We start from the raw sequence: 17,197 nt of genomic DNA, 5'->3' as shown, positions 1-17,197 counted from the left end.
CAGAGACCCACCACACAGTCACAGATCTTTCCCTTATGGTTAAAAAGCAACATAAACCATTGCCTAATACTGTCTCCCTTTAACGGAGAGATTTTTCCTTTCCTTTTTTTGATACTTTAAACTTACATTTAACCATCCTGTTTCGTGTAGTGATGTTTGATAAACTGTAGACTTGATTTAGCCTCCACTGATGAGAACTGATATTTTCCCACCGACTTCTCCCAGCACCTTCTCTCATCTATGAAAATAAACATCTTTTCCCAGTGATGAACCATAAAGAAGACAAATAATCTTACATTTTCTGTCTGTCTGGTCTTGTCTTCCTTTATTGGGCTAGTGAGTCCTTGCACCAGCTAGAAAACACTATAAATGCCCTGAAAGTGGTCCAATTTTTGTGTAATCAACACTAATAACACAGGCTTTGAGGACTACCAGCAGGAGCAGAAAGAGGTGGTCAGCAAGGTGTGAGGCTCGCCTGGGTTTCTGCTTGCTTCTCACCCTCTTCCAGGGTGAACAGGCATGAAAGCAAAACAAGCCCCCGATGAGCTGGGCTGGGCTTTCTCACCTGGAGAGCATCCTGCCTCCAGCTTGACACTGGGGTGGGAGGCAATAAACAACCATATTTCAAACTGTAAAATCTGGCTTGGCGCAACTGAAATAAATAAGCATGAAGAGGCTGACAATGGTATTTTCAAATAACAGTCCAGTTTAAAACAGAACTCTGCTAATGCAAATCCAACTCATTAAAAGTAAGAGCTTTGTTAATATTGAACAATCCAGACAGTTACAGGATAAATTGCACAGTGTTTTGAATTTGTGTGTTTGGCTTTTTAGCCACCCTTTTAGCCTGGCTCTCACTTGTGATCCCTGCAAACAGCACTCCCCAGAGTGCCCCTCTGTACTGCACATGACTCACCCGAATGGAGCCTGGACTGAGGGAGGCGTGTGTGCTTTCCCCTTGGAACGCCCAGCACAGCGCACACAGGACGTACACAATGTATGACGCCTTCCCTCGGCGAGCTGCAGCACGTGCTGCCCTAGCGGCCTGGAGCTGGTGCCAGTGACCCCCGCGACTAGAAGGCAGGACCCGTCAGAAGTGCTCAGAGCCCCACGGGTGTGCGGTGTGGTCACTGCCTCCGCAGCCGCCACTGCGCTGCCCAGCCCCATCCCTTGGTCACACACAGCCTTCCCTTCTCCTCGCCTGAGCACCAGTTGAAATGTTAGCACACATAATTCTGCTTCTGCAGGAGCGCACAGAAAGAGAAACAAAGCAAAGCACACAGGCAAAGACGGTACAAGGAAGAATAAAATGTTAGAGACTAATTACAGCGCTGCTACTCAAAGAAGACAGCTCGATTGTTCAAATTTCATACAAAGGGAAGTCTAGAACAGGTTTGTCAACAGGTTTCTGAAGAGCCTAAATGACATTTCACACTTTTACAGGTGCTACTATCTAATTATTCTAATAAGACTAATGCTTAATGGGGTTTCAAAATTCTAAATGCTAATTTCAATGTTTTTAGCCTTTTAAAGTATGTAATATTGACATTTATGATGGGTTGGATTTATGGCACAGAGTTTTTACCTGTTAGATAAAGTTCAACGTATGTGCAGTTACCTTCAAAAAATACAAGACTGTGGCAAACAGATTCAAAATTTTCCTCTCGGTTAGGAATGGTTGGTCAGTTACAGATCTCCACTGCTACCACACTGCACCTACCCCACGTCATCACCTGGGGAAAGGGCAACTGTCCCAAACATCCCCCTGCACGCAGCCCTCATGCTCAGCGCATTCATACAGACCTGTGCCACACTGTGACCCACAGTATCAATATATACACCAAGGAACTTAGATACACACATCCACGTGTCCATACTTGTGCACTCTAGTATGAATGTTACTGATAGCCTCCCCCCCCAAACAGGTAAAAACTCTAAAGTCTCTTCTATACCTGCCAGCTTTTTGTTAGATGTGGACATTTCACTTAAAAATAAATACGGGCAAAAACATCCACCAGTTTTATGTCTCTCCACTAATGCCTCACTGGCTGGATTTTCATATTGCGGAGCATCAGAAAGGCAATTTCAGACCATGAAATAAGTCTGATTTTATCTTTTCAAGTCTGTCAGGCTCCCTAATGGCAAAATGGAAGGTAATACTTTTCTCCATTTAGTGCCAGTTATGCAAATTTAATTTAAATTTAAAAAAGAATAGTTATAAAAGGATGATCGCTATTTACTTATTGTTGATGCGTTGATTTTAGTCTATAGCTAATATAAATGAGTGACTCGTATGAATAGGCTTCCAACATTTCAGATCACTACAGTGCAAGCAAATCCAGAAAGGTCACAAGGTCCAGCGAGGAGCACCACGAGCTGGGGGAGCAGGAACCTCTGCCGGCAGCAAACCACCCTCTCTTCGATGATGAAGTAGCAACAAATTTGGATATTGTTGCTGTTGCATTGCATAGTTCTAGCAGTGTTTCAATAGGAGAAACTACTGCCAGCTTTGTTATTTCTATCTCATTTCTGTTCTAACCCATCTGTCCAGGTCTGCAGTAAAAAAGGGGAAGCAAAACGGGGGGTGGGAGGCGGGGGTGATGGGGGGTGCAGGGGAGGAAGGCGTTAGCGCAGCTCCCTCCTCCTGCCTCAGTGACGCTGGGCCGGCCAGCACAGGGACCCCTGGGGCACAGCGACAGCCATAGACAATGTGCAGAAGCTATTTCCCAAGTTGTTGAAACTTCTGGGCAGCAAAGTGTCTAAGAATCATATGTTGCACGTTTTTGGGGGAAGGACCATGCCACTGTGACTTATAATTTTAAGTATTTGTTCGCAGAACACATCATTTTGTAGTGACATAAAACATTTCCAGCCAGAACATTTTGAAAATACTTTGTGGCAGTGAATTTAGGCTGGCTTTTTAATTCACCTTTACAGGCAGGTGAAGAGGGTCCCCACACCTCCGGCAAAGCAGGGCACGCAGACTGGCCAAAGATGCAGAACTGGCACAGAAGCCAGGCTAGCTCACTCCCAGTTTGCAGGACTTTGTTCCGATTCCACCTCCCCTTTCAATAAAATAATACTTGCACTTATTTTATTGGAAAAAATAAAACTTGCACTTACTTTTTAGTAATTTCAAAAGGTGAAGTGTTATGAGTACATTTATTGTTTTTATAGTTAGTGTTATTTTTTTATTATATTCATATACTTATAATTGCCTGTATTGATACTTGGAACAGTATTTCCAGTGTTTATAATTACTGCTGCTTAACCTGCAATATAGCCAGAGGAGCAGTTTAAAAGTAATTTGGAATTTTATTATTGTGGTAAAGGATTGTGTAACTCTCAAAGTCTCCACTGTTAACTAAGCAAGGTCTTGTGAGGAAGAATTTACTGAAAAATTTACTGTGCCAAAGTTTTGACTCCAAAAACACTTTTACAGTGATTTCTCCTCAATCTTGTAGAAACAGAAGATAAGGATTTTTGAAAATTTTGGAAATTCGTTTGGGGAAAATCAGTGCCTTTGTACTGCCTTAGCAAGACCTCACCAAACATTTGGATTTAAATCCTTTCTGCAAGATAAAATCAGCATGTTCTAGACCATCAGGTGGAAGAATTTTTACACCCTCTTTTAAACCTAGATGATGAAAAAGATGATACTCTAAGAGTTGCAGAGATTGGTCTCCCATGCACTCCAATGCTATTTAACGTCCTTTGTAACAACATTCCAAGCAAAAATTAAACTTTCAACTACAGGACACCTTTTTTTATTCCTGACAAATGACAGTCTGAAACTACAGAAGTGAAAGTAACAGGAAATCCAATGGAAAAAAAAATATAAATCAGATAAATCACAGTAATCACAGTGTTCACTGTGACAGGCAGAAAGCTCTGTAAAATATTATACTGCTTACTCAGGGTACAGTTTCAAAAACACTTGCAGTGTGGAAATGATGGCAGTGAATAACAAAATAATTACTATCTCAGTTTTTCCAGGCCAGCCCAATTGCCTTTAATTGAATCAATAGGATGGCAAAGAGGCATTCAGAGAGGGAATAATAGAGCCCGTAGTAAGGGCAGTCAGGAAAACACGTACTAACGTATAACCCAGCCCTTGAAAATGTTATAAGTCAAATGTGTGTCTTCAAAACAATACTCCTACAGTTCATTACAGTTGCAAAATAAAGTTATGGAGGATCTGTTCAATTTCAACATAGAAATTGCATTTAGATAAAGTCATTGTAATTAAAATCTCTGCATTGCCACGCTCTGTTTTCAGATGGCAATTGTATTTCCGAGGTAGCACAACAGGAAAAAAAGCATTTCCACGTCAGTGTTCCAAGCAAGCCTTGTCATGACTGTTGACTGTTTCTTGAGTGAAACTATCAGGATTTTTGCCATTGAATTCAGTGGGAGCAGCATACTCGATAGATAAGGAATCTCAATAAAGGTATATTCAGTAAATAAGAAATCATAAACAAGAAGTAAGTTTGGTAGCCTTGGTAATTTCCCAAACTATCTGATGCAATCACACATCATGTTCTGCTGTGAGTGCCTTCTGGTACTGGTGTCCCACAGCTCCCTAAGCATGCCCAGACACGTGTATTTGTGGAGTCAGCATCTTCTCTGCTAGTGGGCAGCGCAATGCTAAAGCTCCAGGCAGGGGGGTGCGCTGGCAGAGCTCTAGAAACACTTGATAAGGCTGCCCAGAATCCTGACTGAGTGGTGTTAACCATGAAATTATTTTGACATTTTTCAAAGTCAAACACTTCTGATTGTAGGATCCTCAACAAAAGCCTTTTCGTTGAGATGTGGAGGACTATGGAGGTTATCCACACTTTAATTAAAAGGGAACAACAATAAAAAGTAAAAGCTGGCCCAACAGTTCTTGTTCACATCATCCACTTCACATCATTCTCATGCAAAGGGATGGATTTGACCTGTATTTGCCTTAATGCCAGTAGGGACCAGAAGTGACCCATGGCATGGAGCAGGCACAGCCACCAGCTCACCCTTGGACAAACTCTCATTCTGAATTGCCTTTCTTTCCAAAAACTGTTTTCAAATCTGTCTTTCAAAAAGGTTCATAATTATTTTTATACCTTGGGTTCCACACAACACTCCCAATGGTTGTTTTTGTTTTATCTGAGGGAGGTTGCCTGTTTATATAGGGTGGGAGCTTACTGGTCCAGTGCTTTAGAGAGGAGAGTGATGCTGTGCCCAGCAGGAAGCAGCAGGCTGCCTATGCACCTCTCTAGCTTGGTGGAGGAGGGGATGGAGAACCTAACTAAGCTCATGAATGCAAAACGCAGTTTCATCATGTAAATTTTCGCTCTTTCCATTAGATTATAATGTTCTTTGACCTACGTTTTCTGGAGGTTCTTTAGCTTTACCCTTGTATTTCCCCCTCCTTACTTCTGCTTCTGTCATTGCTGTATAATGTGAGAAGTTGCTGAGAGATGCTTTGGATGCTGTTGAACACAGAGAACTTTTGTAATGACAACTTTTGCAAGACTCCCACAGGTCACAAAACAACTCATTCAACTTAATTCAAATGTAACAGCACTAATTTACTTCAGACCAGAGAGCAAATGATTATTTTGTGTAGATTATCCTTTGGCTGCAGACTTCAGAAGATGGAAATTTCAGACTTACAATGGAAATCCAGCTGCAGCTCTGACTGTAAAGCACCTCCAACACTGCAGAATTATGAGTTTCATACTAGTAGAGCCTTGGTCTACAACAGATAAAACCATTTCTGATTTACATCCTTGTAAATGAGATCACCCGCTAATGCAAACATTTTCCATGATTTAAGTCTGTTAAAGAAGGGGAAAAGCCATTCATACATATTATAGAGAGAGATCCCCTGCAGCTCATTTGAATGCTGTGAGAGGTACAAATGTGGGAAGAATTTAATGAATGGATAAAAAATACAAATCCTGGAGAAAACATTCTGATCGGTCATTAAAGATGCATTAACGACGGTGGATGCAGCGCTCGGTAACAGCAAGTCCAAGTATGCTCTTTGCTGGAGTGGGTGGCTTGTTTGACTGGGGGCCTCTGTCATTGAGCAAATCTCATGCAGCTGCCTCCACCTCCGGAAAAATTTTTCTAAGTCTTTTTCTTCTTGTGCTGAGCAGGGACAAGATGATAACAGTGGCTGGCACCAGCGAGTTAATTTTATAACAAAACCTGACATCCTACTCGAGTGCTAGCAATTTAAAAGAGTAATGGATTGTCAGTTTTAGCTGGAAAGTGGTTGTTATATGATTTTAGAAGTCTTTTGCATATTTATTTTGCCCCACTTTAAATAAATTTTGGTAAGATATATCTCTTAGCTCCAAATGCAAGTCCCTCTTGGCCTGGTTGAGGAAACAAATTAGACTTCACAAACATTGCAAAGACTAAATCAATACATTAATATTTAGGGGACATTAAGGAGGTTTATTAAACAGAAAAAGGGCCTTGAGTACTACTTGGGAAATATTGTACATGTTTAAATAAAAAAAATAGGTTGTGATTTCTGACTGAATCTATAAATCGCATTTACATAGATAACTGAATTATTCACCTGCACACCATGTCAAGCGCTGGTTATGTACAGAAATGAGATGATGCCGAGAGGGCAGGACAGGAGCAAGTGCTGTGTCTCACACGCATGCGGTCTGTCCTGGGAGGAGCCACAGACCTGCCCAGCATGGGCTAGACCAAAGCAGAAATTAAGATGTCAAATAACTAATGTAAGAAAGTTGCTGTATCACCGATTCCCCAACATTAGCATTGTGGCATTGTGGTACCAATGACAAGCACTGATGTAACTGGGAATGGGGCTCCGGCAGGACGGGGAGGGCAGAGGGTGCAGCAGGGGCAGCAGACACCATGGGGAGCTGGAGACAGGGGATGGCAAAGGGAACGACACCTGTTATCTACACCTCAAAGCCTAAACCGTGGACCTGTTCGAGCCATGCATCCATGACAGGTCAAAATACAGCCCTGAAAACCCACCCCTTGGTCCAGACTGTGCCAGTGGATCCTAGCGCTGCTGTCACCAGGACCATTGCTAGGCTCCTTGCTCGTGTTCAAGGAGGCAAACGGAGCTGTCAAATCCCGTTGTTAGGAAGACCACGGTCACAAACCTCACTCACCAGTATCACGGTCACACACCAGCCCCCATGGGAACTGCTCTCCCAAACCCTGGCCACTGTCCCTGGACAGCCCATCCTCAACTCGACGGGGACTAGCACCTTCCCCTCACCTCACCTTAAAATCCGCACATGGCTAAGCTGGATTTGCCTAGTCTTGTACAAGTGCTCTCCTTTAGCCAGTATGTTTGTTTGCCCTCCCTGGGGCCCACACGAAGAGTATTAATAAAGCACAACAAAACTCTCCCCGAGCCCTCATCTCACTAGGTTAAACAAAGCAATCTCTTTCAGATGTGTTCTTCATTCTCCTAATCATCCCGGTGACCCTCCCTCAGCGGCCGAGGTCCTGCTGAGTACCCTTTTCTGGCCTCTATCTCCCTGGGGTCACAAACCAGGAGCCTGACTTGCCCTCTCCCCACATGCCATGAGGGCATCATTACTGCGTCCTGACACACGGAGCGAGCCGGAGCCTCTGGGCTGCGACCTGTCGCTCTGCCCTGCGGCAAAATTAATTCTCAAGGACGCTGATAAACATGTCTTAATATTTTTGCAAATTGAAAGGGAAACACAGCTTGGAGGATGCAATTTAAACTTTGGTAAAATAAATGTCAGATTAGAAATGGCAGAAATAGCAACCTTGTGCTAGAAAAATTATGAGCAATATAGGGTGGTAAGAGGCATTTCATTTTTTTTACTTTACTGTGGCAAACATCTGATGTTTAAATCATCTGCAGTTCATGACTTTGCAGATAAAGCATCTGGCACTGAGGTAGATTGCGTTGATTACAAACTCCTACCTTCTAAACTTTTAATTAATTACTTCATAATTCTCACTTCTTTTCATTAAGGTCACTGAAGTAAAGTTAACTGGATTATCTTCCTCGCTTTTATATGATTTTTCTTTCACTGATGTCAATGTGGGCTAAAGACACATTAGGCTTTTCTCTTTTTATTAATTATATCTTGATTAATGTTCTTGGTATGAAAAGGTGTAACTATGTAATAAGTAACAGTGACGTAGACTTGGTGGTCTCATTCAGGCAGGGATTTGGGAGACTGAAACTCAACTTCAAGCTCTGCCAGAGCTCCCTGCTTGGCTGTGGCCTAATCCCACGATGTCTTGCTGCTCCCTGCATCCGTGCCTGGAGCAGGGATGGAGTGGCTGCTGCTTCCCTTCCACTGTGGTTATTTACGATCATGCTACCTCTCTATGTTTTACACATGGTAATTAAGGCATCTTTAACCCATTAAAATGTATTTATTCTCTGAAACACTTACAGGAATATGTTTAGAAACTGTCACCCCAAACAGCAGAGAAGAGGATACTCAAAACGAAGCTGCTGGTTCTGTGTGTATAGACAGACCTCATACATACACCAATTAAAAAAAAAAAAAGAAAAAAAAAGAGAGTGTGTTGAATTTACATGGCTTTTAAAGTGGAGTTTCACAGCAAATAATTTTGCAGCCTGGAGTCTGAACCTATTTGAGAGCTTATGATCACACATAAGTCTTCATTCATTTAATTTGTGACCCAATGCACATACCCCCAGCTCTTCCAGCTCTGCTGTTTTCAGCAGGAGAACGTCTTCTTTCAACATTACTCGACAGAATACAGCCTGTAGGGCAGAGGAATTTTAAAGGGCTAAGATTTTGCTTTTAAATTTTCTTTTTCCTCTGTTATTTCATGTGCTGCTCTAGGTCTGCGGCTGATCATTTATTCAAAATGTAAAAGGAAGCCCAGCCCTTTGACGGAATGATTTTACTTTGGCAAAAGGCTTGCTTTGCCTTTCATTTATTTCTCCCCAATAGCAGAAGTTGTTTCTAATCTTGAAATACAAAGCAATGAACAATATTAAAAGGAAACATAAAACTGCTTCCATAAAATGTTATTATATCATCCCTATGAACCCTATTCAGCAGGAAAGGATATATAAGCTTATAGCAGCAATTAGCTCTTTGATGTTTCATTTACAGTCTCGGTTACTTTCAGGCAGGTCAATCTCCATCTCAAAGGATGCATGAATCTTGTATCCTTACATCCTAGTCTCAGCACATGGAGGGTGAAGTGATGGCTTTGTTCTAAGTACGAAGTGGCCCGATGTAAAGTGCTTACATGCAGCAGACCCGTGCAGGTCTGCTAGACAGGTGACGCCAGCAGTAAGTGTGATGCAGGTCTCTCTAAATTACCGTGCCAACCCCAGTGTTGCTCCAAAGTGGGATCCCACCCACGTGGGATGAGCAGTTCGTATGGCTCACATCCCTTCTGCTGAGCATCCATTGCATGGCTGATAATTATTAATATCTACAGTAATATGCACATAAAGATACAAGCTGGAATGGAGAGGAATAGCCACAATCTGCACCGAGATGGGATGGAGCACCATCCAGAGCTGCTGATGCCACTCTGCTGCCCAGTGGGTGCAGGGCCTCTCTCTGCAAGCAGGGAGCTCAGCAGCTTTCCCTTCTTGCCAAGTGCTAACAGAGCTACACAGGGAAAAATACAGGGATAGTGAAACTTTTTTTTTTTTTTAATAATCTTGAAAATGGCTTACTTGTTCTGGCTATGCTTCATGGAGCTGGTCCCTACTTCCCACATAAAATACAACTGAAATAACATTGGAGTAATTGCAGACATATATATAGACAATCCAAATATTAATTGATACTGTCACAGCTTATTCATTCCAGTTTCCCAATCTGATAGCATACAAATACTTCTGCAATCCCTGAACACCCCCCTGCCCCCCCTAAACAGTACGTTTGCAGGTCCTCATGCAACAGCCTCATGCAACTGAAGAAAGTTATAAAACTGGCCAAGAGACAGCTCTTTGGCTGCACTAACAAAATAATGTTCTTTATGCAAGCAGTGCACTTGGCTCTTACAGAGCTACAGTCTTACAAACCACCGGGTTCTAAAGGTCCAGTGGTTAAGGATAATTAGTTTCAGAAGCATTTCGTACATGTTATTTGTAAGGGATTTTGGTGTGCCATATGGATTAATAGAGATTGCCATTTAAATTCTTCTGGTTTATATTCATTGCTTTATTACTCATAAAAATGCAAAAGGAAATATTAATGATGATTACACCAAAGACTAATAAGTTAAAGCCCTAGGTTATACTTTGCATTTCTGAAGATATAAATGCAATCGCTTAATAATTATGCATATTTTAACTATTGAGTTATTATTTCTCTATATAATTGTAGTTAGCCTAATTGATTTTAAGCTCCTATTTATATGTTTTATACATACAATTAATTTCCAAATTTTTTTAGCCCCTTGCATGAGGGCATTAACTATGACAAAGACAATCAAAACTAAGAATTGTTCACCCTGGAACCATACAATAAATATGACCTTCACGGGTGTAAAACTCACATGGTTCTTCTGCAGCGCTTATAACAGAAAACTGCCTCACGGAATTGAACGGGCCGTTGTTACTAACAACAGTGGGATCTTGCTATTTCTGTCAGAAAACTGGTCAGGAAGAAAGAAAAACTATGGAATTAAATGCAAAAGCAGCTTACTTTTTCTCCACTTATTTTGGTTTTACTGCTTTATGTTAAATTTCTAAATCTAATAGAACTTCTATTTCTATTTTTGGAAAATTGCATTATGCAGTCTAGCTTTGCTTTTCTTAAGCCAATGAGTTATTTCTTGTTTTTATAACAATGCTTGTGATGGCACGCACTGGAGAAGTCAAACGAAATACTGCATCTTTTAAATGCCAATAAAATTTACAGAAACCTTCACACTTAAAGCTTCAGGGGAGTAGGATGCGTGCAGGCAGGCCGGTAAGCCGAGTGCTCTGGGGAGGGCAGAAGGCACGGCGGGGCTGCCGGGGGGGCGACGCGCCCAGGTGCCTCCCCCTCTGCGGCTGAGCTGTGCCAGGAACGGGACCAGCTTCCCGAGGAGCGACCTGCTGCCCTGCACCACGGGGTGAAGCACTTCTGTGCTTTCTCCCAGGCTGCCCTCAAGCAGCTGCCTCTGAAGGAGCCCACAAACCACACAAAAACCCTTTCCTCCTTTAAAACTTGCATCAGAATAGTCCTGTGGAAACTTGGAGCTGGGCTGTCGGGGTGCCGGTGCGGCTGATGGCTGTGCCGCCTGCAAATTCTGCACGACAGAATGCACTCTGGCGTCTTTCTGACCGCATCCATCAGTCAAATTTTACTTGATACTTTTATTACATGATGATTAAAGCACGTCTCATGGCCTTGTTCCGTCCCCAAGGACAGCTGGGTCCTGATCTACAGGGACCCTTCCACGGCATGCTGCAGGAGCAGCACTGGCTGTTTCTGAAGGCATCTTCCCATCGTAAAGGAAACAGGGGTGTTTCTGGCAATATTTGGTATCAATTTAAAATGCAAAGGCTGTAAACCTTCTATGAACTCAGCACCTGATTGTGCCCCTTTACATGGTGACCAGGCTGAATACGGCGCCAAACAAGTGTGTTTTGAGCCATGCAGGAGACCCGCACCAGACTGACGGGTACCGGCAGGGTCTTGCTGCGGGGACCTGCACCTCAGCCAGTGCACTGGTATTTCCCTCTCATATTTTCACAGCTTGTTCAATTGTCAGAAGAGCAGGAGTGAGGGCTTAAACCTGATTCTGGCAAACTGGAGACCCTTCTGGGCTAATTATGTTTGCAGGGGCCCAGAGCCACATACAAATCGTCGGTTACATACATCCAAGAAAAGAGAAAGACAGAGAGAAAAAAAAGCTTTAAAATGTGCTTAGCTGACACTTCCCATCCATTAACTATTTCTGTCTAGTACATCTCCAATAACAGTTTGTTTAAACACATACCTTGTACAGTTAAGTGCACCTGCATCGTTCTAGGAGTGTGTTGAGTTTGCACAGAACAAGTGTACGGACCGTCATCTGTCACGTCTACATCCTGTATCTGCAGGCTGTATTCTCTTCTGTTTGCTGTTGCGATTGAAACTCGAGGGTCTACTGACCACTTATCACTTCCAGCAAAAATAATACTCGACCGATTGAGCCAGGCACCTTTTGACGCTCCATCTTCCAAGTAACACCTGCAAAAAAAGGTGAAACCGGTAATTACAAAAACTTAGGAGCTCTTAAATACCATTAACTTGCTATTGATTTTTAGACTGAATATAGCTGGAATATATTAGAGTTGAATCTCAAAATACAAATAATTTGTTAATTGACAAACCACCATAAAACCAAAAGCCTGTCTTGCAAATGCACAATAAATATATTTTTTTCTGCTATGCCCTTCCTTTCTGATTCCCCTGCTGTGAGCAGTCAGCGGAGCAGTAGGCAGAAAGTCTCAGTTATTTCTGAACTGGACTCAGTGGCCTCACCGGGGCAGCCTTTTGTCCTCCAGCCTCAGCTTGTGAGGGTCGGGAGGGGGCATGGGTGTCTGCACCAAGTTCTGCCTTTCTCCTAAGGCATGATAAAGTTCTGCTTGCTTAGTTAAGGAACCAGGAGACTTTTCCTACCAAAAACTATAATGGCATCTTAGAATCCAAAACAATGTTTTTTTTTCTTTTCAGAGGGTTATTAGATTTGCCATTGCTAATCACATCCAAGACATCTCGTTTAAAGCAAACATACGTTCGATTAGCATGGATTTCCCTGCTGACAGCAGCCATGCAATATAAAGCATAGTCCTACGAAACGTTTTTTTTAAACAGCTGTGGTATGGTAGTGACTTGAACAAATGTGATTTGTTTATTATGTCATATTTCAGCTTTTTTACAATTATTACTAGAATAATAACTAAAAATAGCGCTCTTTGGGGTGTAATAGCCACCGTAACTGGAGCTCAGTGAATAACAACACCCCTACAATCAGAAGCAGATGTACTCTAGACAGATTTTTTCCTTCTAAATTTTAGTTCAAAAATATTCCTCCATAAAGTAAACACTGGTTTGGTTTTTGGTTTTTTTCTGTGTGTGTGTGTGTGTGTGGTTTTTGTTTTTTTTAAGAGTAAAGAAGTACAGCTGGAGAATGAAAACACCTACATCTGAAGAGTCTGACAGCATTTCTACACAATATCTTGGGGGTTTGAACATGGCACCGGAGATTGCAAGGGAATTGCAAGCTGAATGCACCAGTGTAGGTACTGCAAACTGTCGGAAACTAATCAGTTGAGAAATATAAAGAACAAGGTATATTGCAAAACCTAATTTGTAGTCCATTTCACCTTCTGTAGAATCCAAAACCAGTCAGAGTATTAAAGGTCAATGTTAATTGAAAATCCTTTCCGTAGATATGCAACCAAAAAAAAAAAAAGCCACCCAGGCATAACAGAAGTATAACCTTGTACTAAGGTAATTAAACACTGCAACATGCTGCTGTTGTCAATATTTTGTATTGCACGTTAGGAAACATTTGTGATTTCTCTCTAAAATAGCCTTCCGTCTGAAGCTGCTCACTTGCACACTGGGATGAGGAGACGTGCACTGTGAAGGATACTACCAAACACCACTGACAAGGCCCAAGAACAGCACGGCACCAAACACAGTTACTAAAACCGTGGAAAAAGTGGTAAGAAGCTGGTGAATACAGCTGACAGCATTTCTTAGCACAGTGAAGTACATCAGAAGGCAGGCAGAGGTTGTTGGGGCGGGATGCCCGCAGGGGTGAGCCAGCGCTGGTGCGAGTGTGGGGGGCTTCTGACCCTCGGGCGGGCAGAGCTGTGGCCATGGAGAACGGGCGATGCCAGAGGATGGTCAAGCCCTGAAACAGGCTGCCCAGGGACGTGGTGGGATCACTATTCATGGAAGTGTTCAAAAAACATGTAGATGGGGCGCTTAGGGACAAGGGTTAGCGGTGGCCTTGGCAGTGCTGGGTTAAGGGTTGGACCTGATGGGGTTAAAGGTCTTTTCTGGCCTCAGTGATTCTGTGGTTCTGTGTCTGTATGACACAAAGCTGCACTGGAGCAGAGGAACCCTTGTCGCTGGGAGAGGTAAAGGAGAGGCCACTCAGCAGCACACAGGCTGCAGGGATAAAACCGCTCCCGGGAGATGATCTGATTGTTAATGCAATTGATGGCTTTGGAATAGCCGTCAACTTTTTCTATCATCTGGAAAGAGGGGAGTGATGCTGGTGACAGGCAGGAGAGCCAGAGACAGAAAGGACACTAAAGACCACTCCTCCATCCCACGGACATTTTAACCGTGTGTTCAAGTGATGCTGGGATGTCTACATTCTGCTTTGCAGCGTTTGACTGAAAGCAATTACTTGACATGACAGACAAGGGATGCTCTCTGGAACTTCAGCCAGAATGATGATTTTTGTGAGCAGCCAGGAAAATGCATGAAAGAGCAGCAAGTGAGGAAAGAAAACAATGACGAGAAGAAAACCAGTAAACACCAGCAGAGCAGAGGACTGTGTGAAGTATGAGAATATGAGAACAGAAACACTGGAGATACTTCAAGTACCACCTTGCCATAGACAAGAAAACGTTTGTCATAAAGAAAAGGGAGGACTGGTGGGAGGAGATGAGACCTGAGCAAAATCAAATGGTCATACCTTGGGTAGAGAGCATGGGAAAATGGGACTGTGAGAAGGGTGTCTGGGAGGCAATGGCCGGCACGGGGAGTCCCTCTCGGTGCCTGAGAAGTGAGGGGATAAAAGGGCAGAGACAGCGTGCAGAGGGACCTTCACCAGCTGATGGGTACGACAGCCTGTCTGCGGTGAGCTTGAGGATATTTAGCTGTGGCTCAAAAGCCAACTGGGCGCTGTACTCCAGTTTCCCATAAAGAAGGTGCCATCTCTCATGTGGGAAAAGGCAGAGCAGCTAATGGAGTCAAGGGCAGAGAAAAACCCTGACGGGCTCACGTTTGAGAGCATGCAACTGCAAACCCCGGAGCATGTGGGGTGGTTTTTTTAAGCAGTCTGAAAGTGATGCTATGTGACTGGGAAACCATAAATGTATTATCTCCACTTACGGAAATGTAGGGAGTGAATCAGGCAAATTTGAGGCTAACCACCATGCCCACAATAGAGTTTAAGGCTTTAAAACAACTTTAAAAGTTGAAGGAAGGTAATACAAAGTGTGACAGACTAATGGAACATTTTTATTTGATAAAGAGGTTTTTTACATGAAGGAAATCCAAAAGAAGAAGAGAATGCAATAGATCTCATCTCTTTGATAAAACATTAAAATAGCGCAACTATGGAACTGTTAGATGGCAGAAAATGGTGATTTCGTAGCTTAAGCATATGGCAGTATTGTTTAAGCAGAGAAATGACATTCCCTTTAGGAATAAGAAACTAGAAGCATCAGGCTGAAATTCTTCAGAAATAGATAATGAAAATAACTATTCATTCATTTAATTAATGATCTCAACATGAAATCTGAAAGGGTTCTGAGAGAAGCTGCATACAATATGGGATAAAACATCGGTTTATATAACAGGGAATTGGGATGTCGTGGGGAAGTATCACTTTGAGGATGAGGAGCACAGCAGATGTCTGTGAATCGCTGCAGGAGGAGTTTTGTGGGGTCTGGTCCCATTTGGAGAAGGCAAGGAGCCACTTTCAAAGTCTCGTGAACATTTTCAAACTGATCCTAATGAACAGAAGACTGGGGAGAAGCACAGAAACATCAGACTCGCTGATGTTTTTCTACAATTCGTTTCTTTTCTACTGGTATTTCTGAAGCAGTTGGATACGGTCAGTTATAAGTGAGTGGTTTTGAAGGTAGCCTGTAGTTTCAGTAAGCATTTCCTATTTTATTTAACTCCCTTGTTATTTATACACATGCACACATCGAAAAAGATGCAAGAAAGCGCTAGCACTATGGCTTCTTCCCACAAGAGAGAAATAACAGCCTCCTCTCCCAGCACACAAAACCAGCCTCGTGTTACAAATTCCCTGCCCTCTGTGCAGCTTCTAAGAAAATAATTATCCTTGCTTAATAAATAAAAAAAACAAAACAAAACAAAACAAAGTTGAAATTTTTGGTTATTAATTAAAAACAAAAGTGGAATTCTCATCAGATGCAGACCATGCTGAGAAGGGGGGTGCTCAGGGCTGCTGTCGTGGCAGCTCCGAAGCATCCTTACAGCCTTCTGACGGCGCCTGTTCTGAAAGGCCCTGATGGGGCTTAACACCCGGCGGCAGCTCAGCCCCCCCAGCCGCTCGCTCCCTCCCCCCAGCGGGGTGGGGAGAGACTCGGGAGGGTGAAAGTGAGAAAACGGGTGGGCTGAGATGAAGGCAGCTCCCCAGGTACAGCACAAGCTGTGTGCACAAGCAGAGCCAGCCCAGGCGTTCCCCCAGCACCTCCCAGGGCAGGAGGTGCTCAGCCCCCCCAGGGCAGCAGGGCTCCAGCACACCTAACGGGGCTGGGGGAGACCAGCGCCATCGCTGCCAGCGGCCCCCCTTCCTCCTCCTCCCCCCAGCGCTCCGTGCTGAGCGTGAGGCCGTACGGGGTGGGTACCCCTGGGCTCGGGGGGGGCAGCTGGCCCGGCCGTGTCCCCCCAGCTCCCTGTGCCCCCCAGCTGCTGTGGGGGGTGAGGAGCAGAACAGCCCCCGGCGCTGTGCAGGCGCTGCTCGGCAATGGCTGAGCCATCCCTGTTGTTCCCAGGGCTGCTTCCAGCCGGACCCAGCACACAGCCCCATCCCAGCTCCTGCGAAGGGAAGGAGCTCTCTCCCAGCCCGCGCCGGCACAGCTGCAAAAGTTTCCCAAAACTTCTCATATAACCACAGCCCTTCTGATATCAAGGCTGTCTGGCTGAGAAAAGGGGAGATACATCAGTGCAGAAAGGAACAGAGACCTCTTGCTGTTTTACTTGATATACAAATTTTCTCAAAATGACTTCCTAAAACAAACACGAAAATTTGCTTTATAATTTTTAGGTGCGCAATTATCATGGATAGAGATAAAACCCTGCTAAACACAACTTTCTTCTATACCCCACTAATTAACGAGAAGTACGCTGTATACAACTGTTCTATAAAACATGAAAACCAAGGACTAAAAATGTAACAGATGTTTAGTTGCTGAGAAAGATTTTCAACTCTGATAAAACAAAAAAATCACCAAAGGTATTTCTAAAAATGTAAC

At 43.4% G+C, this 17,197-nt stretch overlaps 1 protein-coding gene across 1 annotated transcript in view; it reads right to left on the bottom strand.

The window, feature by feature from the left end:
* NEGR1 (neuronal growth regulator 1) overlaps positions 1-17,197 on the bottom strand; it is a 293,449-nt gene that overhangs the window by 143,705 nt on the left and 132,547 nt on the right. The window contains exon 2 of the mRNA XM_080407034.1: positions 11,956-12,188. Coding sequence (XP_080263160.1) covers positions 11,956-12,188 — 233 coding nt within the window. The remainder of the gene's footprint in view (positions 1-11,955; positions 12,189-17,197) is intronic.

This window comes from Falco punctatus, assembly GCF_963210335.1.
Source record: "Falco punctatus genome assembly, chromosome: 11".
Lineage (NCBI taxonomy): Eukaryota > Metazoa > Chordata > Aves > Falconiformes > Falconidae > Falco > Falco punctatus.
This window is presented reverse-complemented; position numbering and strand designations above follow the sequence as displayed.